This window comes from Schistocerca serialis, chromosome 1 (assembly GCF_023864345.2).
Source record: "Schistocerca serialis cubense isolate TAMUIC-IGC-003099 chromosome 1, iqSchSeri2.2, whole genome shotgun sequence".
NCBI classification, from domain to species: domain Eukaryota; kingdom Metazoa; phylum Arthropoda; class Insecta; order Orthoptera; family Acrididae; genus Schistocerca; species Schistocerca serialis.
The window spans coordinates 875,141,465-875,153,288 of record NC_064638.1 but is presented as its reverse complement, the minus strand read 5'-3'; the positions used below and the strand labels follow the sequence as shown (position 1 = coordinate 875,153,288).

General features: G+C 35.7%; 1 protein-coding gene across 1 annotated transcript in view; it reads right to left on the bottom strand.

The window, feature by feature from the left end:
• Positions 1-2,829: 2,829 nt before the first annotated feature.
• Positions 2,830-11,824, bottom strand: part of LOC126442591 (cilia- and flagella-associated protein 251-like) — a 246,814-nt gene continuing 237,819 nt past the window's right edge. The window contains exons 7-8 of the mRNA XM_050090718.1: positions 3,665-3,782; positions 2,830-2,900 (exon numbers count right to left, since the gene is read on the bottom strand). Coding sequence (XP_049946675.1) covers positions 2,830-2,900; positions 3,665-3,782 — 189 coding nt within the window. The remainder of the gene's footprint in view (positions 2,901-3,664; positions 3,783-11,824) is intronic.

The following is an 11,824-nucleotide window of genomic DNA, read 5'->3' as shown; positions in this document are numbered from 1 at the left end:
AATTGTGCAACAAGAATAACCAAACACTCAACATCTACCATTGACCATGTAGCTACAGATATAGGTGGGGAAAACTGTGTCATAACTGTCAAAAATCTTGGACTGTCAGATCATTTATGCCAAATCATAAAAGTAAAAGCTTCTGTAGAAAAACCAGTAAACCTCCACATGTTTAAAAGAGTCTACTCAGACGCAGCAATACAAAAATTTTGCTTACAATTAAGACATGAAAGATGGGAAGAAGTATATTCAGAAAATAATGTGAATCAGAAATTCTCCAAATTCATGTCGGAGTTTAAGATAATATTCGAAGAAGCCTTCCCCAAAGCACTAAGTTCTACTGGAACATCCACCAAAAATAAGTGGATTACCACAGGAATTAGAAAATCTGCCCAAACTTTTAAATACCTAAACTCTTTAAAAAACAACAACAGTGATCCAGATTTTCTTCATTACTACAGAAACTACAAAAAAATCTATAGGAAGGTGCTCAATGTTGCAAAAAAAAAGGCCAATGATAGACTAATAAATCTAGCTAAAAATAAAAGTAAAGCTACATGGACTATAGTGAAACAAGAGACAGGAACAGCAACACAAACGCAAATAAACACCCAAATCAGGAACAAAGAAAACCTAACAAGTACCCCAAAAGAACTAGCAAACTTTGTTAATTCTTACTTTAGTAGTATAGCTACAAAGTTACAGGAAAATTTTTCAAAATCTCATAATCCACGAACACGGGAATATACATCAAATTCAATGGTATTGCTACCCACTACTGAGGAAGAAGTATGTAATGTGGTAAGGAAATTAAAGAGCAAAAATTCAGCAGGTTTAGATGAAATTCCAATGTCTGTGCTGAAAAAATGCATAAATAGTATCAAAGCCCCCCTAACCAATATCATAAATGAATCTTTCAAAGCCGGTTGTTTCCCTGATTATCTGAAACATGCAAAAATTTTACCTCTACACAAAAAAGATGATGTAGAAAACATTGAGAACTACAGGCCAATTGCCCTACTGTCATCATTTTCCAAAATAATAGAGTCCATAATGAAGAACAGACTTATGAGCTATCTAAACAAATACAACCTTCTTTCAAATGACCAATTTGGTTTCAGACCAGGCAGAGATACAGAAATGGCAATAGCACATTTCACTAAAGTGGTTCTAGAAGCACTGGATGAAGGCAACTATGTATCTGGCATATTCCTTGACCTGTCAAAGGCCTTTGATACAGTTGACCACCAGAATCTATTACTTAAGTTAGAAGCACTAGGAGTAAGAGGGGTAATCAACAAATGGTTCCATTCATACCTTAAAAATAGAGTACAGTGGGTAGAGATCTCGCATGTCTCCAGTAGATCAAAGTTCATAGAAAAACACCTGTCAGATCCACAGCATATTAATATTGGGGTCCCTCAGGGAAGTGTGCTGGGTCCGGTGTTGTTCTTGATTTATATAAATGACTTTCCACAATATATCCGACATGGAGAGAAGATATTGTTTGCCGATGACAGCAATATTATAATCACCAGTGAGACATCAGCACAAATGTTGGAAAATTGTAATGAATCACTGAAAGATGTCTACAAATGGTCTACAGAGAATAAAGTGACCTTAAATATTAAGAAAACAAATAGCATACGCTTTAGAATAAACAGAAAAAACAGTCCCCTAAAGTTAAAGCTACATAACACCTCTGTAGACGAAGTGCCCACCACAAAATTCCTAGGGTTGCATATTGACAGCCAGCTTAGGTGGAGTGAACATGTTAAAAAACTCACAAAAAAGATATCTACAACGTGTTACGCACTTAGAGTTCTCTCCTCAGTATGCAGTGATGAATGTCTAAGAACTGTATATTTTAGCTATGTACATTCAGTCATAAGCTATGGGATAATTTTCTGGGGAAATAATGTACTCAACTTACAAACAGTTTTTAAAGTGCAGAAGAGAGCAGTGAGAATTATAACTAAAAGCAGTAAGTGGGCTCACTGCAGAGAACTATTCAAAATACTTGGTATTCTAACTGTTCCCTGTTTATTTATGTTCCACACTATAGTATATATAAAGAAAAATATAGTGAATTATAGTACAAACAGCATTTTACACAGCTATAGCACAAGAACAAGCCACTGCCTTCATCTAGATAGGAGAAACAAGCATAAGACCCAAAAAAATTTCTTGTATCAGGGTGTAAAATTGTATAACAAGCTGCCACAGGAAATCAAAGAAATTAACAGCATGTACTGTTTCAGAAAAACTCTTAAACTGTATTTTCAGGAACACTGTTTTTACACAGTAAGTGAATATTTAAATGTTTGAATGTAATTTAAGTGACATAATGACATTATATTGTATATTCTGTAAATGTATAACAAGCTGCACAGGACATCAAAGAAATTAACAACATGTACTGTTACAGAAAACCCTTAAACTATATTTTCAGGAACACTGTTTCTAAACAATAAGTGAATATTTAATTGTTTGAATGTAATTTAAGTGATAAATGTCATTGTATTTGTATACTCTGTAAATGCATATAAAAGTGTCAATGTATCTGCAAAAATCACTGTATCCAAACTGACAACATCCATACATTGCAAAATGTCTACGGATGGCTAATCAAATAAATAAATAAATAAATAAATAAATAAATAAATAGGTCATGATGAAATATTTTAATTTTATAATAAATATTAGAGTTTGTACTGGTATCCTGGCATTGACATTCAAGCAACTTTAGTACCCAGCTAATGAAACTACAACACACATAATGAACCTTTTTTGTGACAAGTTCAGTTGTTGCAACCATTACATATCTATTCAGAAAAATATTGTTTCATTCTTTGTGTTCATTTGTTTAAATCCTAGGTTGAATTTTAAACAGTATAGTGCTACATTTAATTTTTTTATAAACAAGAACTCAAATATTTATAATACTATGTTCAATATTTTTTTTACAAACAAAAACTGAAAAAAGTGTGTATTCCTTTTTTTGTTTCCAAACTGTTGCGATGGCAAGTAAACACATAGTGAAAGGAAAATGTTAACTTACAAAATCCAGTACAAATGCATCAATTTTTATGCTGCTGTCACACATAAAGTTAATGACTCTCATTTCTGGCAATTCCTCTTCTATTTTGTTTCTTACGGTGATGGAATATTTTCTTTAACTCACTTTCATTCTAGAGATTCAATGACAATTTCATTCAGATATAATTGTGTCACTGAAAGATATATTCAGTTTCAAAGAAGGGCTCTCAGTATGGGAGTGTGGCAATAATGGCACAGCAAACTCCTTATGAAAGTAGAACTCTTAGTGTTTGCCTTAGGTCATTCAAACTGATTGGGAAATAATTCTACAGTAGCTGATGTCAAATCCTATCACTGACATTAAGTTACATGTAAGCGTGTTAAAAATATGCCTCTTGCATAATATTGTTTTCAGTGCAACAAAGCATTTTCTGCACCACCTAAAATGAAGTGTTTTGATGTTTCCTTACAGTAACTGCTATCCTGTAACAATATCTCAGTTCGACACTTTGATATGCAAGATTAGAAACTTTTGTAATGCATATAACCACTAGAATGTCCATATATCCTATTTTTGTTCTAAATTTCATTCACTTCTTGTAGTGTTTATAGTTGGAAAAATTACCTTTGGTTGTCGCAGTGATAGCCAGTCTTGTTTTAGGTAAGTACACAGACTCCACAAGATGTCCTCTTTGCTTGAATGGTGGCATTGTGGGTGTATGTTGTTTCAATATGTTGCCACCCTGCAGCATTGAAGACCATAAGCTTTTCAAACATGTTGTACATCAGTTACAAAATTAATACATTGGTGATCACTAAAATTGTAACGCCAGGAAGGATAGAAAATATCAAAATTTTATTCATAACATAAAGACAGGACAGTCAGAAGAATATATGACGAAATTTGTAGGCGATTTTTCGCTATACATGGTGGGAAACATAATCCACAGATATTCCACCACTGATGGCAACAACAGCACTAAGCTGGCTGGGTATCAAGTCATGCTCAGCTTGGATGATGTATGCAGACATGTCTACAGCTACATACATTCTGCATAATCCACCATGTGGTCTGTGGTGGGCCACTACCAGTCATTTTTTTTCCCCATTCCACTCACAAATAGACAGAGTGAAAAATGTCTTTGTATGAGTCCTAATCTCTCTAATGTTATCTTCATCATTCTTACACAAAATGTACGCTGGTGGCAGTAGAATCATTTTGCAGTCAGTCTCAAATGCTGCTTCTCTAAACTTTCTGAGTAGTGCTCCTTCAGAAGAACATCGTCTTCTCCCCAGTGATTCCCATTTGAGTTACCAAAGCATCTCCATAATACTTTCATGTTGTTTGAACCTAGTGGAAAAAATATTTCCATGTTGCTTTAGCTCTGTGCCACAGTTGATTAACTGTAATGACACAAGAGGTAGTATGCCAGTCTCTTAGAACTCCATGACCAGATATTCTCAATGGCTCTGAGAACATGCTGACCAGGGAAATAGCCAAACACAGTCCATATCAAACTAGGTCAAGATAGCAAAGGCAAAAAGCTGTCTCGAGTTATCTTATCAAAGGATAATGTTGAATCCCATGAACACGCAGCCAGCCACCAGCCTTAATATGTCAGGAATTTAATACCTCCCATCCAGATTACTGGCTATGAGAATCAGGGGTGATCATGCTGTGTATCTAATGGCACCCCATACCATCACACCTGATGGTGGGCCTATTTGATAATGACAAACACAATATGGTGACATTCTTTCTCCTCAGAGCCTCCACAAGAATTGAGGCTTGTCTGAAAAGGCAATGTGATGACACGACTGTGTCTATGTTGCACGTGGATTTTCTACTCTCAAAGGAATCCAAGACAATTGTCTTTGTCAACAGTCCACAGTGCTCCAGTCATCATTGCATTGTTCCTAACTCAAGGAACATGTTGCGGCTCTTCAGTCCTGCAAGGCTGACTGAAACATATCCTACCTAGTGCTAGTTTTTCGAAACTGTTGAGATCCTGCTGGCACTGAGCAGGTGGTCCTCCTAAAACCATCAGCTTCATATTTTCATGTTTCATGGGATCCCATCCAAACTCAACACAAATTTTTTGAACCAATAAACAACAATTTTTGCACATGCTGGTAGACATTGCTCCTTCTTACATGAGACAAAACATAATTTGTACACAAATGACCAACATTCTCATGTGATTTCTGAATGAGAAACTCATATTCAGATATGTCTTATGTATGGAACATACAGGGTGGGCCACTTTAATCCATAATGGGGAACAACTCAGTGTGGAGATAAGATACAGAAAAAGGTTTTAGATAAAAATTGTAAGTGGCAAAGAGGGTCACATATTGTTACTAATGGCCAAGACCTTGGATGTGATTTTCAAGGTAATTTGGAGAGTAAAGTGATTTTCTTTTAAATCGGAGCCCTAATATTTGATTCATGAGTTGAAAAGATTGGCAAATTTTACATTTAAAATGATACATTACTCAATATCATGACTCATTCAATGAAGGTCAAATAAGGGAATATGGTTTTAGTTTTAGTAGCAATTAACTTAGAATAGAGGAGTGATACAGCAAAATACAATGTTAGATACAAACTGGAAGGAGCATCCCAAGGAATGAGATCTAGGGTACTTATGCAATGACTTGTAGATCCATCTTACAAATGCCACAATAACATTTTTCCACTGTGATGTATTTATTTTTGCCAATAAAATGTTAATTAAAACTTAAAGTTAAAATCTGTGTTTGTTCTTTCCAAATCTGATGGCACAAATATGGGTTTCTATGAAACAAAACTCAACTTTCAATGACCTTCAATAATTACCTTTAAAATTATGGTCTTGGTATTGGTAATGATACATGACTCCTTATGTCCTTCCCAAATGGCATTATATTTTGCTGTATCTCTCCTGTGCTCTGAGTTAATCCTTACTAGAATTAAAAACATATTTCCTTATTTTCCATTGATTAAACCTTGACATGACCCTGAATAATGTATCATTTTATATGTAAAATTTGCCAGTCTTTTCAAACCTTGAATCAAATATTCAGGTTCCCATTAAAAAATCACATTAACCTCCAAATCACCTAGAAAGTCACATTCAAGGGCATAGTGAATATAGGGCAATATGTGAAAAAAATTAATCTCATTTGATTACAGAATGATGGTCACTCACAAGAGTCAATTGCATTCTTAAAGTACTTATAAGTACCTGGCCAGAGCAACTGAAGATGTACCAACCTCACAAATACAGTTGTAGGAATTCAGATTTATTGGAAAAGTCTTGAGGCAGTGTAAATTACACACAAAATAGGTTATCTACAACAACTTTACTCAATGTGTGACCAAAATAAGATTTTCACTCTGCAGCGGAGTGATCGCTGATACGAAACTTCCTGGCAGATTAAAACTGTGTGCCCGATCGAGACTCGAACTAGGGACCTTTGCCTTTCGCAGGCAAGTGCTCTACCATCTGAGCTACCGAAGCACGACTCACGCCTGGTACTCACAGCTTTACTTCTGCCAGTATCTCGTCTCCCACATTCCAAACTTCACAGAAGCTCTTCTGTGAACCTTGCAGAACTAGCCCTCCTGGAAGAAAGGATATTGTGGAGACATGGCTTAGCCACATTCTGGGGGATGTTTCCAGAATGAGATTTTCATTCTGCAGCAGAGTGCGCTTGTATGAAACTTCCTGGCAGATTAAAACTGTGTGCCAGACTGAGACTCGAAATCAGGACCTTTGCCTCTCGTGGGCACATGCTCTACTATCTGAGCTAACCAATTTTGTCACTTTTGACATTTATCTAAATCATTTTGCTATATCTCATCTATATCCTAAATTATTCCACATTATGGGTTTCAATGGTCCACCCTGTGTAAAGAACATACATGGCATTACTCCTGCCTACTTTTTACAGTTGCACTAAAATGATAATCATTGGCTTATCCAACCATGTAGTACTTTTCATGCCAGTTCAATTTCTGTGCATGTACAGTACTACAGAAATATGGCACTAACATCAGTTTGTTGTAGAGGTATGGAATGTGTTTTGCACCTGCGTACAATGGCTTTTCTAGGGATAAAAAAATTTCTCCTCTAGGAATCAGTATGGTTTCCGCTAGCTGCAATCATCTCAAACCCAGCTTCCTCAGTTTGTTCATGGGATCCACAAGACAACAAAAAATACAAATATATGTGATATAATGCACATAAATATGTGAAAAAACTAATCTCATTTGATTACAGAACGATGGTCATTCACAGAAGTCAGTTGCATTTCATTCACAGATGTCAGTTGCATTCTTGAAGTATTTATAAGTACCTGGCCAGAGCAATTGAAGGTGGAGCAATCTCACAAATCCAGTGTGGGAATTCAAATTTATTGGAAGAGTCCTGAGGCAGTGCAAATTACACACAAAATAGGTCACCTACAACAACTTCACTCAACGAGATCTTGAGTACTGTTAATTGTCCTGCAATTCATACCAAGTTTAGATGAAAAAGATTCAAAGAGAAGCTGCACAAGTTTTTGTTTACTTAGAATGAGAGTGTCTCAGAAATACACTGCAGTGGGAGATGCAAGAAGTTATGAAATGATGAGCATTAGTCACAAAAGCCTAAAATGAATCAGGAAACATACCGCTTAGTCAAAAAGGAAGCTTTTCTAAAGTCTATGACAAAAAGTTAAAGAAATTCATGCTCACACAGAGCAATGCCAACAGTCTTTTTTTTCTATACATCAACTGCTATTTGGACTAAGAATGAGGGGAGAGGTGTGGAAATAATACGGAGGCATTATGTCTCCATACAACTCATTTTACTGTGGATCGCAGACTACATATGTTATTGTAAATATAGAAGATGTATCTTGAAGTATACAAAATAACTTTGAGGTATCTGAGAATTTTGAAGAAAGTTCATTAGTTTATGATCCAAAAGTGTTGAGTGTATACAAGTTAACATACCTCTTTCTGACACAAGAACTTTATAAAATGTTCTTCCACTTGTATCTCAGAAGTGAAAGATTTGTTAAATATGTTTATAAGAATTTATTTTCTTGTATTAGTTATATGAAACTACCCCAACAAATTGTAAAGTATTTCTGAAATTCTGTGTGATGTTTGTTTGCTACTTTAACTGAAGCTTAATTACATGTTTTATGCTGGAAAGAGGGACAGAGACTCAGTTATCCATCAAGGACAAAAGTTAAAAACACTTAAAACTACATAAAAATACTGTAAAACTATGAAATGGTTTAGGTAATGAAGATATCAGATTAGAACAGTCCTCTAAAGCCAGTTTAAAATTTGTAGTTAACTAAACTTGGAAGTAACATATAGATAACACTGACAATTTTTAAGGCAAGCACTTAATTGAAAGAACAATCAATAAAAATATGAAATGTCATATGCATTACATGTAAACTAACTGGGGTACCGGGCTTCACTCAGGGAGTTGATATGTGATTGTGTGGTAGTTGGAAGTAAAGGGTAAACTTTAAAGTATAAGAGTTAAAAAAATTATTGAAAACATTTCCAACTATTTACAATACATGTTAAAATATAAGCAGTAAAAATTTCTTATTTAAAATTTATTCTAGCTATTTAAAATACTTGTCTATAAACAACATTTTTCATTTTGTTGTCTGGGATATACATGTACAATTTTTTTGAATTTCCTACTCAACAGCAAGCTATGTATAGTTGACTTTGAGAGATGTAGGAGTCTTTCAGGCTGCAATATTTTAATGTTTGTCCTTGAGATTTGTTAATTGTAAAACTGTACACTACTTTGATTGGAAATTGCAGCCTTTTAAATTAGAATGGCAGTTCAGTGGAGATCAGTGGCATTCTGGGGATAGGATAAATAGTGTGGGTCCTTTGCACTTTCCAATCATAAGTTTAGCTTCAATGCACTACTTTTTCAGTTACTCCCTTCATCACTTATAAGGAACTGTGTTTGAACCACAATGGGTCTTGCTTCATATACCCCTACCAATGAATAGCTCCATCAGCGGCGAATTCCAGGATATACCACAATGTTCCAGAACATTCCACAAATTTCAAGAGTGTTCTGGAATGTTCCACAATGATCTGCTATATTCCTGAATCTGGAATTTTCCCAAATGTTCCAGACTATTCCTGAACATTCCTTATCATTGTGGAATATTCTGGAATATTATGGAATGCTCTGGAATACTCTTGAACGTTGTGGAACATACTAAAATGTTCTGGAATGTTCTAGAAATTTCTAGAGGGTGAAGCTTCCCAGCCCTTGTATTGTCAAAAGCAGGTAAAAATGGGAACCTTTTTCATGGATGGGATATAGACAGCTAGCACACCATACAACTCTCTTGACTGTACCAGGACTTATTTCTGAGTTTTTGCGGTATGCACATTGTACACTTATTTTTGTAATATACATTGATTAATTATATGTAATCGCCGAAAAATAAATACATCATCAACTAAAGTACCCAAAAGCTCATCATCTGTTAAACAGACATTCCAGAACTTGAATTATTCTGTTGGTAACACTGTCCCAGCACAAACTAAAATTGAACATAATTTATTTAAGTGAGCACGGGTTATGAAACATTGAAATAAAATTAACTTGAATATGAAGATGTACTTAAGTGCAATACTTTCTGCATATAGTGGCAGCACCATTTTGTTAATATTCTTCTGTGTTCAATAAAAGTTTAATTATCAGGATCAGGTAATAATTCTCAACTTTCTGCAGTGTGTAGGGTGCTGGCAGTAATGTTAGGATGCCTTTGGGAGAGGCAACTCTATTGATGTCACCTATAAAGGAATGCGGCTCATTCTCCATGAATGTAGGAGATCAAATATACCAGTCCTGACTTGCAATTAGCTGTATGTACTGAACTGGAAAGGAAGGACTTGTAGATTTTACTTGATCATAGAGTTAAAGAAAATGAATGTTTCATTCACTCAATGACACATCATATCCATAAATTCCCTCATGAAAGAGCATCTTCAAGGGTGGGATGTGAGTAAAGTTACACACTATCTGATCAATAGTATCTGAACAATTATTTGATGACATTAACATGTGGTGTCTCAACCTTTCGTCTTTATGACAGCTTGAGCTCTGCTGGTAAAGCTTTCAGTGAGAAGTCTGAATGTCTATGGATGAGTTCTTCCCCAAGGGCCACAACTCGAGAAGGTGGTGATATAGGATGATAAGGCCAGCTTTAGAGGGTAGAAATATTCCTGGAGAATTTGTTATTCAGATGACATCCACTGACTCACACACGTTGAAACTGCCTGAGCTCTCCTGAGCAAACCACTCTGCTGTTATCGTGTCTCTACTGAAAACACAATATCCCCACCTCATTTTATACTTGCAGATCCACTCCATATGATCTCTAGTGCACAATTCCACATTATATAGGGATGCCTTGATACTTTTGAGCAGATAGTGTATTGGTAAAAGCAGCCAATGCTGCTTACTTCAGTTAATTATATTAATACAAAATTATAAGTTGTGCTAATTTACTATGAATGAGAATTACAGGAACTAATTCTAGATGGTTCTCTCTCTCTCTCTCTACCTATCTATCTCCCTCTCTCACTCTTTCTGTGCCTAAGTCTTTTGACAACCACTGACTGATAAAGGCCTACTGTAGCACACCCTATAGTCTTTTCAGCTATACATTTCCATATTGCTCTTGAAGGTTTTCTAATATCATCTAAATACCTTCCATTAGGTCATTATATCTTGGAATAAAGCAAATAACTTCCTAGGGCCACATATTACCCATGAAACAGGTTACATACTGCCATATGTTAATTTCATTCCCATTACAGTCATAATTATGTCTCCCTGATCCATTTCTACATCACCATCTACATATAAATGTACTTCTTACTTTCTTCTACCTTATAGTAATTCCCAACATGCAACTTTCAGCTTCTCATTTAGTAGTCCTCAGTTTTTGAATAATTATTGCATCCAAAGTCCATGTCCCACTCTTGTAAGTTAAAACTGATAATATGAGGGTGGTCTGCTAAGTAGGGTGAAAAACCAAGAAAATATATTTGTTTCATAAACAACGGACCTTACTTCTCAACATAGTCTCCATCGATGGATATATCCTGAGCCCAGGGATCCTATAGCTTTTCCATTCCATTCGAAAAATAGGTTCTGTCAAACTCTGCAAAATACTTATTCACTGCAACTATCACTTCCTCATTTGATGAAAATTTCTTCCCAGCAAGCTAAAGTATAAAGTTAGGGAACAGGAAGAAGTCACTGGGCTAAGTCTGATGAATAACGAGGATGAGGAACCAATTCAAAGCCCAGTTCACTCTCTATGACCACTGTTAGTGTTGATGAGAGGAATGGTATGTTATCCTGGTGAAAGAGCACACTTTTATGTGCCAACCTTGCTCATTTTCAGTATTGTGGTGCCAGCATTATCCCAAATTATAATGCAATGTTCCTTCAGACATACAAGCATATCTGAAGGAACAGACACTGTGGCTGCATAATGGAATGACAACAATGAGAATTTGTGTCAGGCTAGGACTCAGCCATGGATTTCTCACTTATCGTGAGTGATCCCCTTCTCATTTGGCTGTCTCAGCACAGCTCATGGCAAGACTCGAACTTCCATACGTCATCAACCGTGTGTATACAACCTGTACATATATATCCATTATGTATTTTTCTGTACAGGGGAGAAATTTTACTGGATAGTCGGTTGCCCAGTGTTGGCAGATAAATATGATATTGTAGTG